The sequence below is a fragment of the Mesocricetus auratus genome, unplaced genomic scaffold, assembly GCF_017639785.1.
Source record: "Mesocricetus auratus isolate SY011 unplaced genomic scaffold, BCM_Maur_2.0 Super-Scaffold_100003, whole genome shotgun sequence".
NCBI lineage: Eukaryota > Metazoa > Chordata > Mammalia > Rodentia > Cricetidae > Mesocricetus > Mesocricetus auratus.
This window is the reverse complement of record NW_024429188.1, coordinates 49,823,256-49,845,506: the sequence shown is the minus strand read 5'-3', so window position 1 is coordinate 49,845,506 and position 22,251 is coordinate 49,823,256. Positions and strand designations below refer to the sequence as shown.

The 22,251-nt window shown below is 39.5% G+C and overlaps 1 protein-coding gene across 1 annotated transcript in view; it reads right to left on the bottom strand.

Moving 5' to 3' along the window:
* Chic1 (cysteine rich hydrophobic domain 1) overlaps nucleotides 1-21,660 on the bottom strand; it is a 41,416-nt gene extending 19,756 nt beyond the window's left edge. The window contains exons 1-3 of the mRNA XM_005086545.4: nucleotides 21,162-21,660; nucleotides 12,821-12,875; nucleotides 2,237-2,392 (exon numbers count right to left, since the gene is read on the bottom strand). Of these exons, the coding sequence (XP_005086602.1) occupies nucleotides 2,237-2,392; nucleotides 12,821-12,875; nucleotides 21,162-21,460 (510 nt within the window). The 5' untranslated portion in view covers nucleotides 21,461-21,660. The remainder of the gene's footprint in view (nucleotides 1-2,236; nucleotides 2,393-12,820; nucleotides 12,876-21,161) is intronic.
* Nucleotides 21,661-22,251: the final 591 nt, after the last annotated feature.

Here is a 22,251-nt window from a genome sequence, read left to right as displayed (position 1 = left end):
AATATTCTACTAGAAGCCGGGCGTTGGTGGCGCACACCTTTAATCCCAGCACTTGGGAGGCAGAGGCAGGCGGATCTCTGTGAGTTTGAGGCCAGCCTGGTCTACAAGAGCTAATTCCAGGACAGCCTCCAAAGCCACAGAGAAACCCTGTCTTGAAACCCCCCCCCAAAAAAGAATATTCTACTAGAAATATTCATAGCAGAAACACATGATTGGAAAAAAATGTTTGTTTCACACCCTGTGGTGCAGGTATTGAGATAGACAAAAACAACATAAATAAATCACAGAAGAAAAATATTCTTGATAACATTAAAACCAAAAACTTTGTTTCTAAGTAATTGAGACTGGCTATGTTTATGTGTTGGGAAACCCAAATCATGATTAATTCACACCGAGGCTTTAAAATAATGTGGTAGAAGTTATTGATTGTAACTTCTAAAAGATACAATTAAAAAATTTATGATGTCAGCCTTTTTAAATTGATAGACAGTTGAAAATACTATACTTGCTTTGACAAACAAATTAAACTGTATTTAAAGCAAAGCTTTTATCTACTGGTGGTTTTAATAACCACTAGGGAATCAGAAAAGTATTTAACTTTTCCATTCAAAAAGTCATAGGGGAGCTGGACATAGTGACGCACACCCATAATCCCAGTTGCTAAGGATACTGAGGCAGAAAGACCAGGAAGGAGCTCAAGGCCTGCCTGAGTTACAGAGGGAGTTTACGATGAGCCCTGGCCAGGTGCGGGGTAGTGTGACTCTTTAACTCCAACACTCTGGAGGCAAAGGCGGATGCAGACAGATCTCTGTGAGTTCAGGATGAGTCTGGACTATACAGTGAGTTCCAGGCTAGCCAGGATTGTCAGTCTGGATAACTTAATGGGACCCTGTCTCAAAATAAAAACAAGGGCTATGATTCTGGGGTATGACTGTCTACCATGCACAACACTCTAGGTTAAGAAAAAAAAAGTCATAAAGTTATCTGGGTAGTGATGGCGCACACCTTTAATCCCAGTACTCAGGAGGCAAAGACAGGTGGATCTCTGTGAGTTCGAGGCCAGCCTGGTCTACAGAATGAGTTCCAGGACAGCCTCCAAAATAATACAGAGAAACCCTGTCTGGAAAAACCAAAAAAGAAAAAAAGCCATAAAGTTGCCAGCATTTTATTATCTGTCTTTTTGAAGTAATCATGAAAGAGCTGAAGAGAAAATGCAAGAGAAAATGGTTATTCCTTGAGAATATTTTCAACTTATAATAAATACTACATCTGCTTTAGTTTAAAGAAAGCATCAGTAGGTACCGGGGAAAGAACTTATAATTTAATGTATGTGTTAGTGTGTGTGTGTGTGTGTACATGCATGTGGTACATGTGTACAGGCACGTACCTGTGTGAGCTTCTGGAGGTCAGAGAAAGATGTCCTTCTCTACCTCCTTCTATTCCTTGAGACAGAGTCTCTTGTTCAACCCGCAGGTAGGCTGATGGTCAGGAAGCCCTGGTGGGCCTGTCTCCACCCTTGCCTGGTTTTTGACATGGGTGCTGGATTCAAATTCAAGTCCTCTTACTTGCACAGAAAGTGCTCTTACCCATCTCTCCAGGTCCTTTAACCCCATTTTTTTCCATTTATGGGAACTGAACTTAGGGCCTCATATGGGCTGGGCAAGCACTCAAACCCTGAGCTATATTCCCATCCCATTATTCAGATTTTTCAAAGATGTTTCCCACTGAGGAAAACAGTCCTGAAATAAAAATGTAATTTTAAAGATGACAAAATTAAGGCAGTATCCTAAATTCATGACACAACTAGAAGGGTCATTTTGGAATGTTATTGTGACATGTTCAAGGCTAAGGACTTTTGCCATCTTTGAGGATTGCTGGTTCTTTTGATTGGCTTCAGAGAGCCAAGGATGCTCTCCTGGTACACCTGTAGCTCAGAACTAGTTAAGTCATTCCTTCAGGCTTTCTTTTTTTTTTAATTAACTCATATATATTAGTTGAGTTGCATTGCATTTATTTCAAGTGATGAAAACTCATGTTAAGTGATGAAGTATTGATAAAGGCTGAACAAGTGGCTTACTCTCTCTTCCCAGAGTTTCTCTAGCTTTAAAATAAGGACAGCATTGTTATGGGAATTCAATAAACCATGTAAAGGAAATGGAAACAGTTCTAACACATAGTAAGTGTCCAATAAGTGGCAGCTCTTTTTATTGTTATACAATAGGCTGGTTATACTCACTCTTTTGTTGAGACAAATAACAGGCCACAGGCTGCACCCCAGGGTGCAACAGCAGCAGAGACATCCACACAGTAGCCATTTCACATTGACTGGGAGAGCCTTTTTCAGACATGAGTTCACACGGCCAATGCTGGTCTTAAATTCTTCTGGAGCCACCTAGAACAGGGGGACTAACTTAATGAGTTTGTGGACAGCTTCCCACTAGCCCCAATCCTAAGGAAACTATCTTATCAGAAATACTTCAAATGTTTCAATATATTCTCTCCATAAATCTGTATCACATACTCTTGGAAGACATCAGCGAGTGAAGCAACATAATTTCATGCTTGAAGAACTTCATGTAATAACCACAATGCTCTGAAATGACCAGCAATCAACAGAAAGCAACACGGCTGATAGTAAGGGAAAGCCATCAGGCATTTTTGTTACCAAGCATTCTTGTTACAGTAATAGTGCTCACAGTATTCAGGCACCCTGACTGAGACCTGAGTTATGGTTAGAAGCATAAGACAAGAACAAAAACCAAACCATTAACCAGGAGATGGAATTAAAATTAGGCATTGATAATAATCCTGAATTACTTTGAAATAAACTCTTAACACCTTTTTCTTTCTGGCAAATCTGCAATATAATAGTTAAACTTGCTGCTGATAGCAGGGAAATACATTAACAAGCGATAATATCTGACAATTATGTTTAAAGCGGTCTGTTAGTATTCAGCACACATCAGATTCATAACCACTCTGAGTTTTGAAGGTTGAAAAGTCTTTACACAAAGTTAACATTTCTGGTTATTACCTCCATCCCTGCAAGTAGGTGTTTGTGCTTCTCTACAAACAGTGATAGAATCAATTCAAAGGCAGGAGCATGACCCATGTAGTTAAGATTTACATCAAAAATTCCCCTTGCAAGTTACATGATTCAAAGATACACTAAAAATAGTCTGTTTTTGGTAAAAATCATGTTTTGGACCACCAAGATGATACGGCATTACTCAGAAAGTTGGCAGACAGTAAGTTCAAGGGATAAGGTTTGGCATCTGGTTGTGAAAGTAAAACTTAGGATGTTGATAGAAAAATAAGTTGCAATAAAATGAAAGCCCCACAACAATGTGTGACATCACAAACCAAAAAGCTTTACTCCTCCAAATAAAAGGCTGTACTAGAGGAATGGCTTTGTCAAATTTTTAAAAATTTTTAGCAGGCATGTCTTAGAATTCACACAAACACACGTACTGATGTTATAAAGATCCAATTCAGCACTGTCACAATTAAAACATTGAGTAGACAAGCTCTATTAGAACTGTTTGTGTCACCCATAAGTCAATTAATCAGTCCATGAAACAGCTAATTTTTTTTTTTTGCTAACAATGAGCAGTTTTGAAACTGTTGGGCTTAAAACTTTGTTTACATGGGAAAAATGGACTTCATTCTCCATCTACACTGTTAAAAACATAACAGACAGCTACTGTGCACCAAGAATTCCAATGAATTGACATTTCTGTGGGTAAATATGAAAATAAATTGACAGAAGTATGCTTTATTATTGAAATCAGAAAGCATTCTTGCTGTGTCTAAGAAAATAGCAGGTAAAATCATTCAATTTTTTCTGAATCCCGGTATGAAGTGAAATGATAGTCCTTGTTTTAACTTTTTAATTTATTTATTTAGGTGTTTTGTTTTGTTTTGTGTTTTCTTTTTTGAGGCAGGGTTTCTCTGTGGCTTTGGAGGCTGTCCTGGAACTAGCTTTTGTAGACCAGGCTGGTCTTGAACTCACAGAGATCCGCCTGCCTGGGATTAAAGGTGCGCGCCACCAACGCCTGGCTATTTAGGTGTTTTATGAGTGCTCTGAACATATGCCTGCATGCTAGAAGAGGGGATCAGATCCCATTACAGATGGCTGTGAGACACCATGTGGGTACTGGGGATTGAACTCAGGACCTCTGGAAGAGCAGCCAGTGCTCTTAACCTCTGAACCATCTCTGCAGTCCTGATATAGTCTTTGTTTTATACAGTCACAAGGAAACTTCAGTGCTCTTCAGTTTTGAATTTTCTTTCAGAGATATTCTTCCCCTCTAATTCTTTCCTCTCCCTTCTTGTCAGAACCAGGGATGGAAGTTGAGTGCTAGCCCACACGGAACAGACATTCTACCATGCTGTGGACCCTTGTATACTATAAAGATTTGACACTTGAATTGGTTTAATAAAATGCTGATTGGCTGGTAGCCAGGAAGGAAATATAGGCAGGGTGACCAAACTAAGGATGCTGAGATGAAGAAGGGGAAGTCAACAGTGTCTCAGGGAGACACAGAGAAGCAAGATGGGCAATGCTTTACCAAGAAAAGGTACTAAGCTACATGGCAAAGCATAGATAAGAAATATGGGTTAATTAATTTGTCTTTTAAAATTTATTTATTTTATGTACATTGATGCTTCGCCTGCATGTATGTCTGTGTGAGGGTATCAGATCTTGATGTTACAGACAGCTGTGAACTGCCATGTGGTTGCTGGGAATTGAACCTGGGCCCTCTGGAAGAGCAGTCAGTGCTCTTAACTGCTGAGCCATCTCTCCAGCCCCCAAAATATGGGTTAATTTAAATGTAAGAGCTAGTAAGAAGCCTGAGATATTGGCCGAGCATTCACAACTAATGTTAAGTTTCTGAGTGATTATTTGGGAACAGCCTCAGCACAGGAAAACCCCACCTACACTACCACTTGCTCCTCCTGTAGTCCTTTGATGTTCTTTAAAAAAAACAAGGTGCCTAGTTACTATCTAAAGATGCATCTGTCCCAAACAGCAATATTTAACTTCCTTCTCATTGCAGGGAATCACTGAGTAACCAGGTAATAGTTAAATTAAGACAGTTTCCATCTCAGAGGATTGTTCATCCTCATCTTCTACCTGAGCTAAGGGACACGGCATTCCATGAGGGGTCAGAGTCCTTCCTTCCCTTAGGCATTTATTCTTATTCTCTCCTAACTCTGTAGCATTGCTTCCTCCTATGAGTAGGCTGTAATTTTTTCCTTCTGTGAGGAAAATTTCGAGAATAAAGGAGGTAATAGCTATAAAGCTACTTGGTACAATACCTAGCATAATTAGGCACTCTGCAAACGGAGCTATTATCCATGTTTCATGGTGAGACTATAGGCAAGAGAAGTCTTAAAAAAAATTAAAAAAAGAGAAGTCTTCATTTGTGTTCTTTAAGCACTTAAACATTATGTTACATCTCCTGAAAAACATTCCCCTTTACCTCTCGGTCTAGGCGTAATTAGAGAATAGTTTTTTTCCTACTGTCATATCTTTATTCTTTCCCCCCTCTTTCAAAAAACAAAAACAAAAAAACAAACAAAATCCACCCACCTGGTATAACTGTAGTCATTCTGCGATGCACACAATTTTTTTTAAATAACAAAATTACTTTCATATTATGACAATAAATAAAAAAAAACAAAATCTTTTCTGTGTCGGGTGACGACAATTTCACTTCAGAATGGTTTTTCAGTGAAGGCTCAGTTTGTCACCTTAAGGTCATTGCCACACAGGCCAGAGACCTTGTCCTCGCTAAATCACTTCCACGTGCCGGCAGCACATGCCGCCAGTTGTCCGGGTAAGTGCAGCTCGGGTGTCTCACCATTTTCCTTTTCATTCTTTTTATATATTTGCTGATTTTTTAATTTTATGTATATTCGTGTTTTTGCCATGGGTGTCGGGTCCCCTGAAACTGGAGTTATAGACAGTTGTGAGCTGCCATGTGGGTGCTGGGAATTGAACCAGGGTCCCCTTGAAGAGCAGTCAGTGTTCTTTACCCCTGAGCCATCTCTCCAGCCCCTCACCATTTTTAACCCTGACTTCTAGCACTTACTGTAAAGAAGCACTGTTGTCATCTGTTTAAAGCTTTGCTTATTTTGAGACTACTAGTTACATACACTTATTTACTCATCTATCTGTGTATGTGACTACACAGGACAGCGGACAGTAGTCAGTTACAGCCACCTCTCAGGGTCTAACTCAGGTTCTCTGGCTTGGTGACATGCACCTTTTACCCACAGAGCCATCTTGCCAGCCTTGAAAATACTTTAAAAAAAGAGTTTGTAATTATGATTTAAACTTTTATTTGAAAACAAGTATGCAAATACAGATGAGAAAATTAAATGTGAAGAGTTATACCAGAGATAGAAATGAATCTGTCTAGCTGGTGGTGGTGCACGCCTTTAGTCCCAGCACTGGGAAGACAGAGGCAGGCAGATCTCTGTGAGTTCGAGACCAGCCTGGTCTACAGAGGGAATTCCAGGACAGCCAGGGCTACACAGAGAAACCCTGTCTCAAAACCAAACCAAACAAAAAAGAAATGAATCTGTCCAAAGGAACAAAACAGTGTACAAGGAATCTTAGAAAAGAAGTTTCTTTCTAGCAGGGAAGAACAGTGTTGTAAAAGCCTGACGAAGGGAAGGATGACTTTCAATGTGAAGCACAGGAATGAAATCAATCATACACTGTGGGAACACCAGACCTTGAGCAGAGACCCACTTCCCCTTCTGCCTGGGAGTAGGCAGCTGTAAGACAATGTTTACTAAAAACAATACAGAGAGACCCTGATAAAAAAAAATGGGTGAAACAAAAAATTTGTAACAGTAAAGAGGTACTGGTATTAAGTAAAGAAAAAGACAAAGGTATATGGAATGAAAAATTTTGTTTACCTTTAAGTTCTATTTTGTGAGTCATCTCTAAAAACTTTTGGCCAAAAGCTTGGCCTCTCTACCTTGCATCTACAGTTACAAGGAGTAGGTACAGCTGTACCCCATGACTGTAGCTCAAATGGAGGAATGATAAAGAACATACAGGACTTTTTAACCTTTTAGTTCAAGGATTGGCTGGAGTTGTTCTTTTACATAGATTTCAATTAAGGTAGCTTCATTGCAACAGACTAATCATGACCTAGGGAAAAAGGATGACTGAAAGATGCATGTATGTTCTGAATGTATGGTGTGGCCACACCGGTATGTATGAAATGTGATTGTGAATGCATGAGTGTGAACTGCTTATATGATTAAAAGGATACTTAAACCCCTTCAAAAATAGTTCAGAAGCTACCTAGATTGCTTTATATATAGCTAAAAGGAACATCCAGCCAGTCTGTTAATGTTTTTACAGAAAAATTTAAGATGCAAATGAGGCCTTGTCAGCTAGTGAGAGCTCTATAGGTTAGATTGGGAAAGACTGCTCACAGACTTCAAATAATTTTCAAAAGTTATTTGGACACAGTATAGTTTACAATCTTTGAGTGATTTTCAGAAGTTTTTGGGAAATATTTAATGGATATGTCCTTTTTAATGGGCATCTACAAATAATCTAAGTAGTAATCCCAATTTACCTAGATAGTTAACCTTCTACTGTTATGGTTCAGCTTCAACAGTTCAAAAAAGAAAATTTTTTTAGAAAATAAAAAGGGGGGAATAATGTCCCCAGTCCCCACATGACTCATCAAATAATACACTCCTCATTTAAAAATTTTATAATGTGAATGCCAGTGAGCTTCAGACAGATTCTGGCATGATGGAACTTGAGCAACCATTGCTCAGGTCAAATGGAGACATCCATGCACTAAACAGTGGAGAAGACCCTAATTTGGGGTCGAGGGCATGTTTGTGTTTTCTTGTAGGAAAAGAATAAAAGCTTCGACATGGAGCAGAGAAAAACTGGACCTGAGTCCATGGGAGCCTACCTAAGCCAGTTTGAGTGAGATCTCCTAAATCAGTGTTCCTGAACCTTGCTGTCATCGAATCTAGAGCCCAAGAAAGAAAGAAAACAGTCGGTTCGAGATTTCCAGTTTCTCAACAGACCTGCTGCATCAACCTTCCGGACCCATGAGTTTTCATCGTGAAGCCAATAGAGAAAAAAGGACCCATTTAAAACCTTTGGACATTCGTATGGACTGTGATGAGGGGCAAAAGCCTCTTTTAAGTAATTGAACAGGACATGGTCACTTGAAATATCAGACTTGATGGTTCCTGTTTCTGGAATCACGACTAGGCCAGTGTATTTTTCTGGAGAAATGCAACTTGTCCTAATGCGACAAAAGGAGACTTTGACTCAAGTCGCATAATCAGCTGACGTTGAATCAACAAACTGCATCACCACAGGAACAAATTGGTGCTCTGTGGATAGTGCAACAAGCCTATTGTTCATATTTTTCATAATGCTACATGTGTAACATCAATGATTGTACCTAATGTATCTGTGCAAGTGCACTTTCTAAATGCTTTCCTGAGCAGATCTTGGAACAATTGAAACTTCATCAAATTGTAAATGTAAATCACATGCAGGTTACCCTTGTAACAGAATGTAAATCACGTGTGGGTTACCCTTGTAACAGACGAAGGCTGGTAGAATGTTATGGCCCAGATCTGGTGATGGGTACGGTGATGGAGAGGCGCTATGTCAATGGGGGTCCTGGAAATGGTGGCAGTGGCGGTAGGCATTCTGGCTTTATGCCGGGCTCAAACGTGCCTTGTCCCAGAGGCAAGAGATCCGTAACCAAGTATTGCTTAGCCTAGCCCATGGCAATCCCGATAGCCTTGAAGGTTGGTTACAGATGATTTAAAGTTGGGGTGCTCTGATGACGGGCCACCTGTGGGGAAGACCCCCTCCCGCCTAAGACAGGGGTTCAAGGTCCCCCAATGACGGGAAAGGGAGGGTGACCCTACTTGACCTAAGCCAGGAGTGCCTCATTTAAAAATAAAAAGGGGTGAATTGTGGGAACACCAGACCTTGAGCAGAGACCCACTTCCCCTTCTGCCTGGGAGTAGGCAGCTGTAAGACAATGTTTACTAAAAACAATACAATGCCTGGGGGCATTAAGTTCCTGGAAAAGGCCTGCCCACAGAAACCACCCTGACCTCGACCTTGTCCAAAGACTAACCACCTCTTCTGCCACGCCCAGATCAGTTTTCTGGGGTCAGAGCAGAACCAGCCAGGGTAGAGGGGAGAGCAGAAGCTTCTCTGGTGGGAGCCTTTCTTAGGAAGTTTTCTTGAACCTTTTTGGGGCCTGCTTAAAGTTTTCTTTACATCGTTGAACGAGTCTCTGTGTTGTCAATCCCCGACACCCTCCGCACGTTCTTGGACACAGGCCGCGCAGCAGACGCGACAATACACCACAGTATACACAGTTTGCTACTTGTTTCTGAAAATGGAAACAACCAAACAATACTCCTCAAATCTGGCAATTTCCCTTCTCCAAAACCCTCTACTTTTAACAGATACTCTCTTACTACAGACACATTAAAATTCAAATGTTCAAGGTGCTAAAAATGAGAAATCAAAATTTGGGTTATAAGACAAAGAAATCTATTGAAAAGAAAAGCATGCACTAGAATCTCAAAGAACAAACTACATTCTGCATTTTGACTTTAAAAAGATGCCACGATTGGCTTGCTGGTGCAGGTGCCGGGGTGGGGGCTGTATTCTAAAGCGGAGATAAGGGATGAGAATGACTCTAAGCTTTAAACACAGAGAGAAATGTTTAGTTAACTGCAGATTCCGAGCTGGTACCAGTTGACTCATTCGCTTGTATACAACTGAGTATTTTCAGTATTGAATGTCGGCTGGGAGCCTCTGACTTTTTCACCAGACAGTAGGCTGTAAAGAAACATGTCATTCCTTTTGACTCTCTTGGAAAGAAAACAGAAAACAACATCATGAAGGTGGGGGAAAGGGTCATAATATTTTATAACAGGATGCAGGAGACTCAGAAGAAAATCGAAGCAAAGCCCAGCAGGACTGATTTGCCTCCCTCATTGTGAGGAACACAAGCATAGCAATCACGTGTCATATTGGATCACAATAGAGGAGGGCAATTTTTATGGCTCGCCATTCCCAACACTACACGGTGCTTTCTCCATAGTGCTTTCTCCATAATGCCCTTCACTTCCTTCAAGCTGAGGATCAGAAGCTCTCGCTTCTTTCTGCTCACCAGAATCTCAGTGTGTATATACATGCATGCCTACACGATTTGTCCTATCATGACAGGAGAATTTACTTACCTCTAGTGAAATGGGGAAAAAATTAACACAAAGGCAGCAAAAAGTTAATACTGAGTTGTGGAACTTACAAAATGGCCTTTCAGATTTTCTTAATTGAGTGCAAATTTGTTTACCTCAAGCCAGCTACTTAGAATAGCTCAGGCATGCCAAAAGACTGAATTTCATAAAGGGGTAATTCTTTTCTGCTACGTAGTACAGTTATCCATCTTAAGACAATTTACATAAGGAGTATTAAGTTAGGAATTAAGACCTTTTTATTTTGTTTTTCATATTTATTTAAGCCTTCTCCCAGTTATTAGAGAAATGGTTTAATAATCCACACTACAAGTGAAATAGTACCTACTGAACAAAAATCCCATTAAGGAATTTATTTCATAAACATGTAACTTTAAAAATCAGATCTCCAGGAACTAGAGATGAAGCTCAGCCATAGAGTGCGTGCTTAGTGTGAGCAAGGCCCTGGGCTTCATCCACAGCAACAAAACCAACCAAGACACATCAGACTTTCAGTTACTTTTAGTGCTTTTCTCATTGTCAAACACACATTAAGAAAGCATTGTGCTATCACTTCTGCATAACCAAATGTATACCCATGTACACATGAGAACATGTGAGCAATACAAATAACGCACACTTGAATATAGAACCACACATCCGTATGTGTACTATAAAAATAGTCACCTGAAAAGAATAGATGTTTTAGCCAGGCATGGTAACTCATGCTTGGAATCAGAACAATTAGAGAGCTGAGGCAGGAGGATTGCCACAAGTTTGAGACCAGCTTGGGTTACATAATAAGTTCCAGGCAGCTTGGGATACATAACAAAACCCTGTTTATAAAAAAGAAAAAGACACACAGATTAGAAAAAAAAAGGAATGGATGTTTTCTTTTGTTTTTTTCAAGACAGGGTTTCTCTGTATTGTTTTGGAGGCTGTCCTGGAACTCGCTCGGTAGACCAGGCTGGTCTCAAACTCACAGAGATCTGCCTGCCTCTGCCTCCCGAGTGCTGGGATTAAAGGCGTGCGCCACCAACGCCCGGCAGGAATGGATGTTTTCAAGAACAGCTCCTATCCAGATCATCCAGGCTGTATGAATGGATACGAATAACAGCTTACCATTCCGATTTAAAAAATCCTGGTATCTCATGAATCAATGGAATGTTTAGTTCCAGAAAGTTTGGAAAGGAATGAAAAGATGTGAAAAGGTATTCCAAAGATTATTTCAGCACGCAAAACTGGCTAATTTAAAAAAATGGATAATGCCAAATTATAGATACAGGAATTTGTGTACAATGTGTTTTCAAATGTGAGCTTAAAGATCAATAAACTGAATGGATAATGCTTGTTCCTGAGAGCTATATTTACTGACAGTTTTCTAGAAATTTCTAGGCCTCTAACTTTAAACATATAAAAAATAAGCTAGTATTAAAGCTGGAAATATTTTACACATTTGGAGAAAATGTTTATTATTAATGTTTATAAAACACATCTAGGTTTAAACTACTGCTGTATTTGGTGAAGCATTCTGAATGATTAGGAGAGGGAGGTAGAACATACTAGAGACCAAAGCTAAACATTCACACCGAAGAGTTTTCTCTTCCCTCCCTCCCTGCCTCCCCTCCCCTCATGGTGTGTGTGTTCATGCACTTTCATGTGCAAGTGTAGATGCCAGAGATGGACTTCAGGTGTCTTTGAAGCTCTCTCACTCTCTACCATTTTTTTCCACACAAGTTCTAACTACGTAACCCAGGCTAGCCTGGAATTCATGACCCTCTTGAATGCTAGCGCTGGGTTTATATATCTGTGCCACCACAGCAGCTCAACATGGTATTTTAATATACATATACATAGTGAAATAATTACTACAGTCAAGCAAGTTAACATATATAGTTATTTATCATTTCTTTTAGAGAACCTGAAATCTGTTCATTTGGTGAATTTTCAGTATAATACAATATTATTTATAATAATCACGCTGTATATTAATCTATACTTATAGGTTTAAATGCTGCAAAGTCTGAATTTTGAGCAAGAATGCTTGTCTACACAATTGAATATAGAGAAACCCGCAAATAGAAAGGTAGTCATTTATTGCTGTGAGTTCCATTTTACATATTCAATCTAAAAGGAAGAAAAACATCTAACCAAAACTGCAATGCTTTTTATTTGTAATAAATGATGTGTGACATAACACTTTAAAAATAATAGTGATTCAGCTACAAAGGTAACTCTGGCAATGAAATATTGGAAAATATAGATCTAAATGGAAACAATTACAGGTACCTGTGCTGGGCAAAACAGGCAACACTGGAAAAACTGAACAGGTAAATAAACAATGGCTGACATTAAGAAACATCAGACAAAATAGCTGGCCAGAGGCTGGTAGTCATGGCAACAGCATTTAGTCACTGCGAACACAGCTTCCAAGCAGGGAGGCCTCCTGTTATTTGGCTTCATTACCAGTGAGTCAAAGCATTTGTCATAACATTGAATTCGCCATAACACAGTGCATTAGAATTGGAAAATTCAAAGCAAACTCACTTACCTTCCCTGTCAAAACTGAGGGAAATTCCGTATCAAACTTGTTGCTTAATCCAAACCTTAAAAACAAAGACAGAACAAAATCTATTCTATTCAGCATATTTAACCCTTTCTGCAATAGATTATACATTCATGTAGTTTTGTTTGACCTTCAAATTTAAAAACATGCCCCAAATATGCACAATTTTATAATGTATATACGAGTTAAAACCAAGCAATGGATTTAAAAATCCATACATTAAGTACCAAAATAACATTAAACTGAAAAGATGTGTTCCAAATAAAACTTTAACACAAGAATAAATTTTTGACTATTTGTTCAAATTAGCAGTTAAAGAAATCTAAGGAAAGCAATTTAAAATTGTTGTATGGGTTATTGTTTGGGTTTTTTTGTTTGTTTTTGATTTTTGACACAGGGTTTCTCTGTGTAACAGCTCTGGCTGTCCTAGAACTTACTCTGTAGACCAGGCTGGCCTCGAACTCACAAAAATCTGCCTCACTCTGCTTCCCCAGTGCTGGAATTAAAGGCTTTCGCCACCACTGCCTAGCTCTTGTTTATTTTTTGAGAAAGAACTGAAAGTTGGGTGGGGAGGGAGAAAGGATCTGGAAAGCCTTGAGGGAGGGGAAAAATATGAGCAAAATATATTTAAAGTTAAAAATGGTCTTAAGTAATAAAAACAAAAATGTAGCAGGCAGTCATAATTTTAAGTTTTTAATTTATATTTTAATTGTGTGTGTGTGTTACTCTTGGAGGCCAGAAAAAAAAGTACTGGATCCCCTGGAACTGATTGGAGTTACCATGTGGGTGCTTGGAATCAAACCCAGGTCCTCTGGAAGAGTACTCTCAACTGCTGAGCCACCTCTCCAGCACCCCCCACCCCCTGTTATATTTTTGACCAAAATGTTTCTCTGTTAAAATCTACTTTATTAGATAATTGCTAGAATTGGATGATAAATAATAAGTGTGAATGAATCTTTTTAAATGCTTTTCATTTGCTCAGCCAATTTGAGAAAAAGAGAGGCCTGTCTCTAAGGTTTACTCTGCTAGTATATTCACTAAAATATGTAACTAAGTTGAGGCTGGAGAAGTGCCTCAGAGGTTAAGAGCACTACCTGTTCTTCCAGAGGTCCTGACTTCAATTCCCAGCAACCACATGGTGGCTCACAACCATCTATAATGAGATCTGATGCCCTCTTCTATAATGCAGGCATATGTGCAGAGTACTTGTATATAAAAATAAATTTTAAAATGTTTAAAAATATGTAATAAAGTCAACAGGAATTTTATAGGCCTTTGTCCATTTATTTGTTGAACTGAGTAGGGATAACTTAGGTTATGTTTTGAATGTTGGACAATTTCACATTAGAATAACAATTATACGTCAGTGAATGATAAGAAAAAACAGGAAAACAGACTAGTGTTGAGAACTCCATGAAAGGAAAGCAGTAACACACAACAATACCAATAACTATGCATCACCATTTTTTGGACAGAGAAGCTGACATTCAAGCCTTTAATCCTAGCACTCAAAAACATTTTTTGAAAATCAATTAATTAAATGATTTGCCTAAAGTCAAGCTCCTATCTAGTTAAGAAGTAGTGAGAACTAAAAATTAATAATTGTTATGATTTTTCTTTTTTAATGAGTGAAAATTAATCTTCTAAAATATAAAAGGTATATTAAAATGGTAATGGAAGCATATCTTTGCTTCTTAAATACATCCTTTATGAGTAACATATAGACATCTCTCCATGTCTGTGGGAGATCATACCATAAAATATAAAGAAGCTGGTATAGTGGCACGTGCCTATAATCCCAGGATGAGTCAGGAGGATTATGAGTTCAAGGCCAACCTGGACAACATAGTGAGAATCCATCTCAAAAGTTTGCAAACAACAAAGCATAATTGAAAGCAAACCAGACTCACTACTCTCATAATTTTGGCTAACAAGGAATAGCTACCCTGTTCTCGCATACCAGGGATTTCTTTCCTAAATATTTTCTCTTTAACACTGAGGACATAAAAAGAGTGCTTACTTAAAAAAAAAACAAAAAAACTAAAAACCTTAATTCTGAGGGTTTCACTTAGTAGCTACAAATATACTGAAATGTTGCTGCTGAATAAACACCTTATCTCTGTTTGATAAACAAACTATGAAGTTAAGAACTATGGCTCATTCAGGCAGTGGTGGTGGTGTGCACGCCTTTAATCCCAACACTGAGGAGGCAGATCTCTGTGAGTTCAAGACCAGTCTGGTCTACAGAGTGAGTTCCAGGATGACCAGGGCCAGGGCTACACAAAAAAACTCTGTCTCCAAAAACCAAAAAAAAAAAAAAAAAAAAAAAAAAGGAAGGAAGCAAGAAAAAGCTATGGCTCTACAGAGGTTATACAAATGCATCTATTCATTACTCATCAGTGATAGGCATTAGCCAAGATGTGGCACTCTTCAGCATTAGACAAAGAGGCACTTGGGAACTACTCATAAGCCATTTATTGACTTTATTAAATATAGAGTCTATTACATGTTTGAAGCTGACCAAGCTGGTGGTTGTTAATGACCGAATTTTCTTTAAGTGTTTTCAATGCCCCTACATTTTAATTTCTTGGAACAATTCTTTGCATTATAGGAAATGGAGGCAAAGAAGGATGGATCCTTTTCCTTGTTTTTCCATGCCTCCCTATACCCCTAGTTTTCATGCTTGTAAAAATGACTATTTCCAGTCATTTAAAACCTTGCTTAGCCGGGCAGTGGTGGCGCACACCTTTGATCCCAGCACTCGGGAGGCAGAGGCAGGCGGATCTCTGTGAGTTCGAGGCCGGGTTGGACCGATAGCCTCCAAAACAATACAGAGAAACCCTGTCTCATAAAAACCAAAAAAGCCAAAAAAAACCAAAAAAAAAAAACTTGCCTAAATGGAAGTTCACATGCTCTGGTTAAGAATCAGTGCTGTAGAATTCTGCTAACAAGAACCACTAGTGTTCTAGAAAACTAGGTACTTCTAACAATACCAACTCTAAAGTACATGTAGTGAGCTCTACTAAGAAAAAGGAAAATTATGTCACAAAATACAAATAAGAGTTTGGGTTTCTGGTTTTATTCTACTTAGATCTTTCTTCTGGAAATAACCACATCTTACCCAACCGCACGATGGCTTAAGACTTTGTAAAATAGTCATCTGATTGTTTTCAATGCTGGGGATTGAACCCAGGGTCTGGCTCATACTCGAGAAGCCCTCTCTCTGAGCCCAAATGTTCACCTTCCATAAACTCAGACTAGCAACGTGTCACTGTAATTTCTCAATGAGAGGTAACAGAAAGGGTAAACCATTTTCTAATATGAGACGTGTCTCTAAATTTGTGTAGAAATGTATTGTTTATAAATATAATCATCAGTTTTGAGTCTATATCTGATAATTTTAGTGAAAACTGGTAATTCAGCAATCATTTCAACTACCTTCTACACAGGTACTCTAGCAAGTGCAGATATCCACACGATTTAAGTAACAGGGGTGTGTTTATACTTATAAACACAAGGGGGAAAGGTCTCATCAGATGTATGTTTTCTGTATTTCAGTACACTGTGCCCCAATATTTATCCTAAAAAAGAAGAAAAGTATAACTCAAGTATCCAGCATTTTGAAATACCTCATGCTTGCAAGTGACATTCATCATTTTGTTTCTACAGTCTTAAAAACCTGTGGGAATTAGTTTAGTAATACTTTTTTCCCCCTGAGATAGAGTCTCACTCTGTAGACCAGGCTGCCCTTTAACTCACAGGGATCCACCTGCCTTTGCCTCTCAGTGCTGGGATTAAAGATGTGCACCACCACACCTACTTTCACTGTTTCTTATGATTTTCTAATTAATTTAATGTTAAAACTCATACTTTATTAAAAATAACTAGAAGGTCAAAGATATTAAGATGATACAAGTAAACTGGAGTACTCTTACCCACAGGAACTAGCTTAACAACGCTTTATCGAGGAATAGTGATGCCATCCGTTGGAGAGTGGTGATACCTCATCACTAGCATTATGATATTATTAAAGCTATATATATCTAAGCTCAGAATAAAGTCCTCTTCATAGCATGACTGAACAAACTCCCATTTATTGAGGGCCTGTAATATAGTTTGCACAAGAATGGGCATAGACTATCACTAAAAGGAACCAATGTTCATTGAACTTACTTAAACAAATATATGGTAGGCACTGAAGATTCACAGGGAATGAGAGATTGTTCTTGCTGTTGTACCCTACAATTTAGCAAGAGCAAAGAAGATTTATAGGAAATGGTGACATTTGGATATCTAGGATGAAAGGGATGTATATACTGGCATTTAGGATGGAAGTACTACCTTGAAGAGACATAAGATAAAAAAATAGCATGTTGTGATGAGTAACAAGAGGTGCACTCAATTGAGATGGAGAATAGAAAACAATAAGGCATGTTGAGAGTGAAGTAGCCCAGATACATATACATATACATACATACATATATATGGAAACACTGGACAAATGAGACCACAAGAAGCAAGAAGAGACTATTTAAGATGTGTAGACAGTAAGAGTAGAAAAGGCTAAGCATAAAATTCTGGAGATCACTGGTATTTAAGCAGCAAGATGGGAAGAAGACTGTTCATACAAAATACATGCTAGGCAAGCACTGTATTGCAATACTATACTCCCAGTCTCTGATCATGGTGATCTCAACTGAGGCCAGATTCTTCAGTTAAGGTGCCACAATCCAGATCAGAGGAAGTAAATATTGTGCATGTACATACTTCTAAGGAATTTGGAGAAGAGAGATTAGATAAAAACTAAAGGGAATGTGAATATCAGAAGGTTTGGGGACTGAATATATTAACAGGACACTCTAGACTCTAGATTCTAGAGAGAGTCAAAGCGAGGCACTATTGGATCCAGGGGATGCTTTATGGTACAAGACCTTGCTTTGGAGGAGGCTAGAAGAGAAGGGTATGGAAGCAGAAGAGATGAGTTCTGGGTAAGGACTCCCTGAATTCTGATGTTGGGAGCACTAAGATCTAATAAAGATTCAGTGCAGGTTTGCAACAGGACAGTGACACGATTAAATAGAATTTTAAGAAAATTAGTTTGGCACAAGCATGCATAATGAAATAAGGAGAGACAGCAGACTGTGGCTATAATTCAAGGAGGTGGTGGCAACTCAAACAAGAGTGGTGCCAAACAGGAATAGAGAAAATGAAAAATCTAAGTGAATTTCCAAATGTATGATGACATAATTTTGGGAAAATCTGACATAGGGCAATTCAAGGAGAAGAGTCAAAATGGCTCAAAGATTTCAAATATCACCCTGGGAGAGTAGAAATGTGGCAGCTAGAAATACAACCCATTTGGGGAAGAAAAATGTTGAATTTAAGATAATCTGAGTTCGAATCAGGTTAAACATATCTATCACCTTAAATGTGTATCTCTTACTCATGGTGAAAAGCTAAAAAACACTTCCGCTTTTAAAAAATCCAGTTGATGGTGACAACTCTCAAATTTTAAACTTTGAATAGAAGCAAAATCTTCTATAGATGAAGACTGAACAGAGAATAAAGCCAGGGTACAAGAGAGTACTCAGAGGCAGAGGCAGGTGGAGGATCTCTGTGAGTTTGAGGCCAGCCTGGTAAACAAAGCAAGTTCCAGGATAGTAAGAGCTGTTGCACAGAGAAACCCTGTCTTGAAAAATAAAAAAATAAATTAAAAAAGAAAGGAAGGAAGGAAGAAAGAGAGAGAGAAAGAAAGAGTTCACTCACATAGGTATAGGGCCAGGGGTGTAGCTCAGTGCTACAGCGCTTGCCTGCACGAACAATGCCCTAGTTTGAGTTTTATCACACACACCCACCAACCCAATAAAACATATAGTTTAGAGCAATCTACACATGCCTACATCAGAAAAAAAACGAAACAAAATTTGTTATTTTAGATGTATCAGGTTAAAATTATTCTTACAGATTTTTACTTCTCTTGACATATGGAAAGTTCTGTTATTATTCATGTCTCACATCCCAACCAAAAATTTTTATAAAAGGCAGGGTCTCACTCTGTAGCCCAGGCTTAGCCTGGAACTCATTATGTAACCTAGGCTGGCCTTGAACTCATGGTACTCTTCTTATGTTAGTCTCCCAAATGATGGAATCACATGCCTGGCTTTTAGCAGATCTTTTATACAGTCCTTTTCTTAAAATGTTAGCTATTTCACATCAAATGTCCTTCCTAAATAAGAAAATGTATACAACAAAACTAAACAATTTTCCAAAGTATATTCATGTCTAGTGATTTAAGTACTGGCTTATGCTTTTCAGATTTTTCTCGAATATCGAGATACTACTAGCATTATCCCTTTGCATATAATTCCAGGATTTTTAGACTGTATGTGTGTGGGGGGGGTGTCAGCAGGGAATTATACCTACAAGAGGCTAGACACAGAAAATCTCAGTGCTCTGTTTTAAATGAGGCAAGGAAATTGGTTGTGTGGCAAGTAGAATGGAGCTACGAGGAGGTTTTTTTGTTTTTTGTTTTTTGGTTTTTACGAGACAGGGTTTCTCTGTATTGTTTTGGAGGCTGTCGGTCCAGCCCGGCCTCGAACTCACAGAGATCCACCTGCCTCTGCCTCCCGAGTGCTGGGATCAAAGGTGTGCGCCACCACCACCCCACCACCCGGCTCTACGAGGAAGTTTTAGAGAGCTTAAATTATGCTTCTTTGCTATGTACTCTTTGTTTGAATTTAGAAAATAATTGGGGGAGTTGGAACATAAAATTATGGGTCGAAGTATAAAATACCATTTCTGTGTTTGGCTATGTAAAATAAGCTGCACAAAAAGAACCTTGGATACCAGGGTCATAATTAGTTTGAATAATGGTCTCCCTAGTGACAAGAAGAATGAAGTAAAACAGTGCAGTAAGTTGGCACCTGAACATTGCAGGCTATCTGAAAAATCCTGAACTGAGAAAAACTGTCTTAAAATGACCTAACCAAAAATAAGGCCTAGAATTCTCCCCAAAGCCTTCCACTACAATTGAAAAAATATTTGGTAACACAAAGATTTGAAAGTGTATTACAGTAAAAAAACAGTTAACATGTTAAAAATTAAAAGGTAGCACGATTGAGGAGCTAATACATACTGTATGATTTCATGAAAGCACTCAATTGAGTCAAAGGGACTAGGAGAGCCATGATCAAAATTAAAGATAGTGAGACATGATAAGAAGGAGCAAATCTATTTTGAAAATGCAGTAAAGACACCATAGTTAAGAGCATGAACACAACGCCATATTCAAAATTTTAAGTATTTACAATCCAAGCAAATAAAAATGGGGAAGCACTCTTCAAAGCCCAGAGATCAGTTTTTCTTTTACTGTGCAACCAAGATGACACGAAGTCCCTACACACTTTATTTTCCCAAATATGATACAGGGTTTTAATGTAAAAAAATGCCATTGGATGAGTTTTAGAGAAATCATCTTCAATTCATCAAATGCCAATTTCCCTGTGTATTTAATGTTTGTATATTTAGTGTTTAGGCATACAAAATCCCCTGTAGGCATCTTAATTTATTCAGAGCCAAAGGGCTTAAAAACCGCGTACTCCAAACCCTTCATTTTGGAGATGGAGAACCCAAGGCCCTGATGTAAGAATCAACTGACCAAGGTCATAGGGCCAGTAAGAAGGGAAACTGAGATTAACAACCAAGATCTCTCACCCTCTATCCATTGCTGTTTCTACGTTGCATAGATTCCTATCAACCTGAACCTATAACGGTGTGATATTAAAGGAACGTCAGAGTTGTGCGTTCAACAGAGAAAGGATGACGATATTCATTCATGTAAGTATTGGCTAGGAAGAATGGATGGATAAATATGTGTGGGAGGATGAATATTTATAATATTCACAAAATGCACATTTTTGTTTTGAAGAATCCAAGCCCAGATGTTGTCACATGTTACAGCAGTCACCGTTTTCCACTAGCCATCAATCTTGGCAGCAGAAGCCTCCTAGTACATCCCGCAGTTTAGAGACTATTCACTTGCCAGCACACGCACAAGCGGACAACCCCTACTCCAGTGCCTCTAGCTCTCCAACCCGCAACTCCATGTCCTACACTCACTATTTTCTCAGGGTCGATGCATCATTCTCCCCACTTCTTTTACACGACACCTATTCAGTCTGCGGTTTCTCTATTCAGACCAGGTGTCCTTTGCCAACACTATGTCTTAGTCAACCCTTCCCCACTCCGCAGGCCCTTCTCTGCCCTTCTCATTCCTCTGTCGTAGCCAAATCTCAGCCTCTGCAAGCCCCCGGCCCCAATCTCTTACACAGTGATGTGGCCGGCGCCGCGCACCAACACAGGGTCTGGGGCATATCTCCGCAGATGCTCCTCGCTCACTACCCGAGGCGGGGGCGGCACCTCCTCCTCCTCCTCTTCTTCTTCCTCCTCCTCTTCTTCTTCCTCCTCCTCTTCCTCCTCCTCATCTTCCTCATCCTCATCGGGCCCAGATACAGACGACGACGACGACGACGGCGACGACGACGACGACGTTGCTGCTTCTTCTTCTTCCTCCTCCAGTTCCGAGATGGTGTCGAACTCCGCCATGTTGGGCAGCAGGATGCTCATCACGTGACCTCACGATCGCTGCCACTCTCCGGGAGAAGAGTTTGAACCTGCGGAGAGGAGGGGGAACGGACTGAAGAGAAAGAGGAGGGGGTAGGGAAAGCACTTGAGGAGACGCGCCTGCGTATTGGGCAGACAGAACGGGGGTTGGAGGCGGGGGCATGAGGGACCAGGGAGTAAATTCAGTGTACGCTTGCGCGGCTCCAAGGGGAGGGGGCCGGTGGAGGTGAACTCCAGGGAATTCTCGAGGTCCGGTCTGCGGGTGCTGATTTTCGTACTGCGCTACGGACGTCAGTCTCCTACGCAGGGGACGTATGTGCTCGTTTTAGTGCCTGTTAATTAATGCGGGATATATTTACCTCTATGCAGCCAGTCGAGGGAAAGCAAATTCTATAAAAGTGAGTTTAGGACTTTGCCCAAGGTACACGTATGCCCATCTCTTACGCAGAGGTTGTTCAATCCCGAGAGAAGGGTAAACATTTTTATTAACATTTTACAAAAGGAGAAACTTTCTATTAATTTCTCCCGCGGAATGGTACTTTGGGGACTTGCTAAGTGTCACAGACTGTGCTAAGTCCTCTGTGTGCGTATCTCATTTAATCTTCCCACAACCCTATGATGGGTATACCATGTTGACTCAAATATCACACAAGGGAAATCTAGATACAAAGAGAGCAAGTAATTTGTGCAAGGTCATGGAGCTAGTAAATGACAGACAAGCTTTTAAATCTGGAGTCTCTTCCTACTCCCAAAGCCATGTACTCTTAGCCAAACAGCTACAATACCTAAAGTTG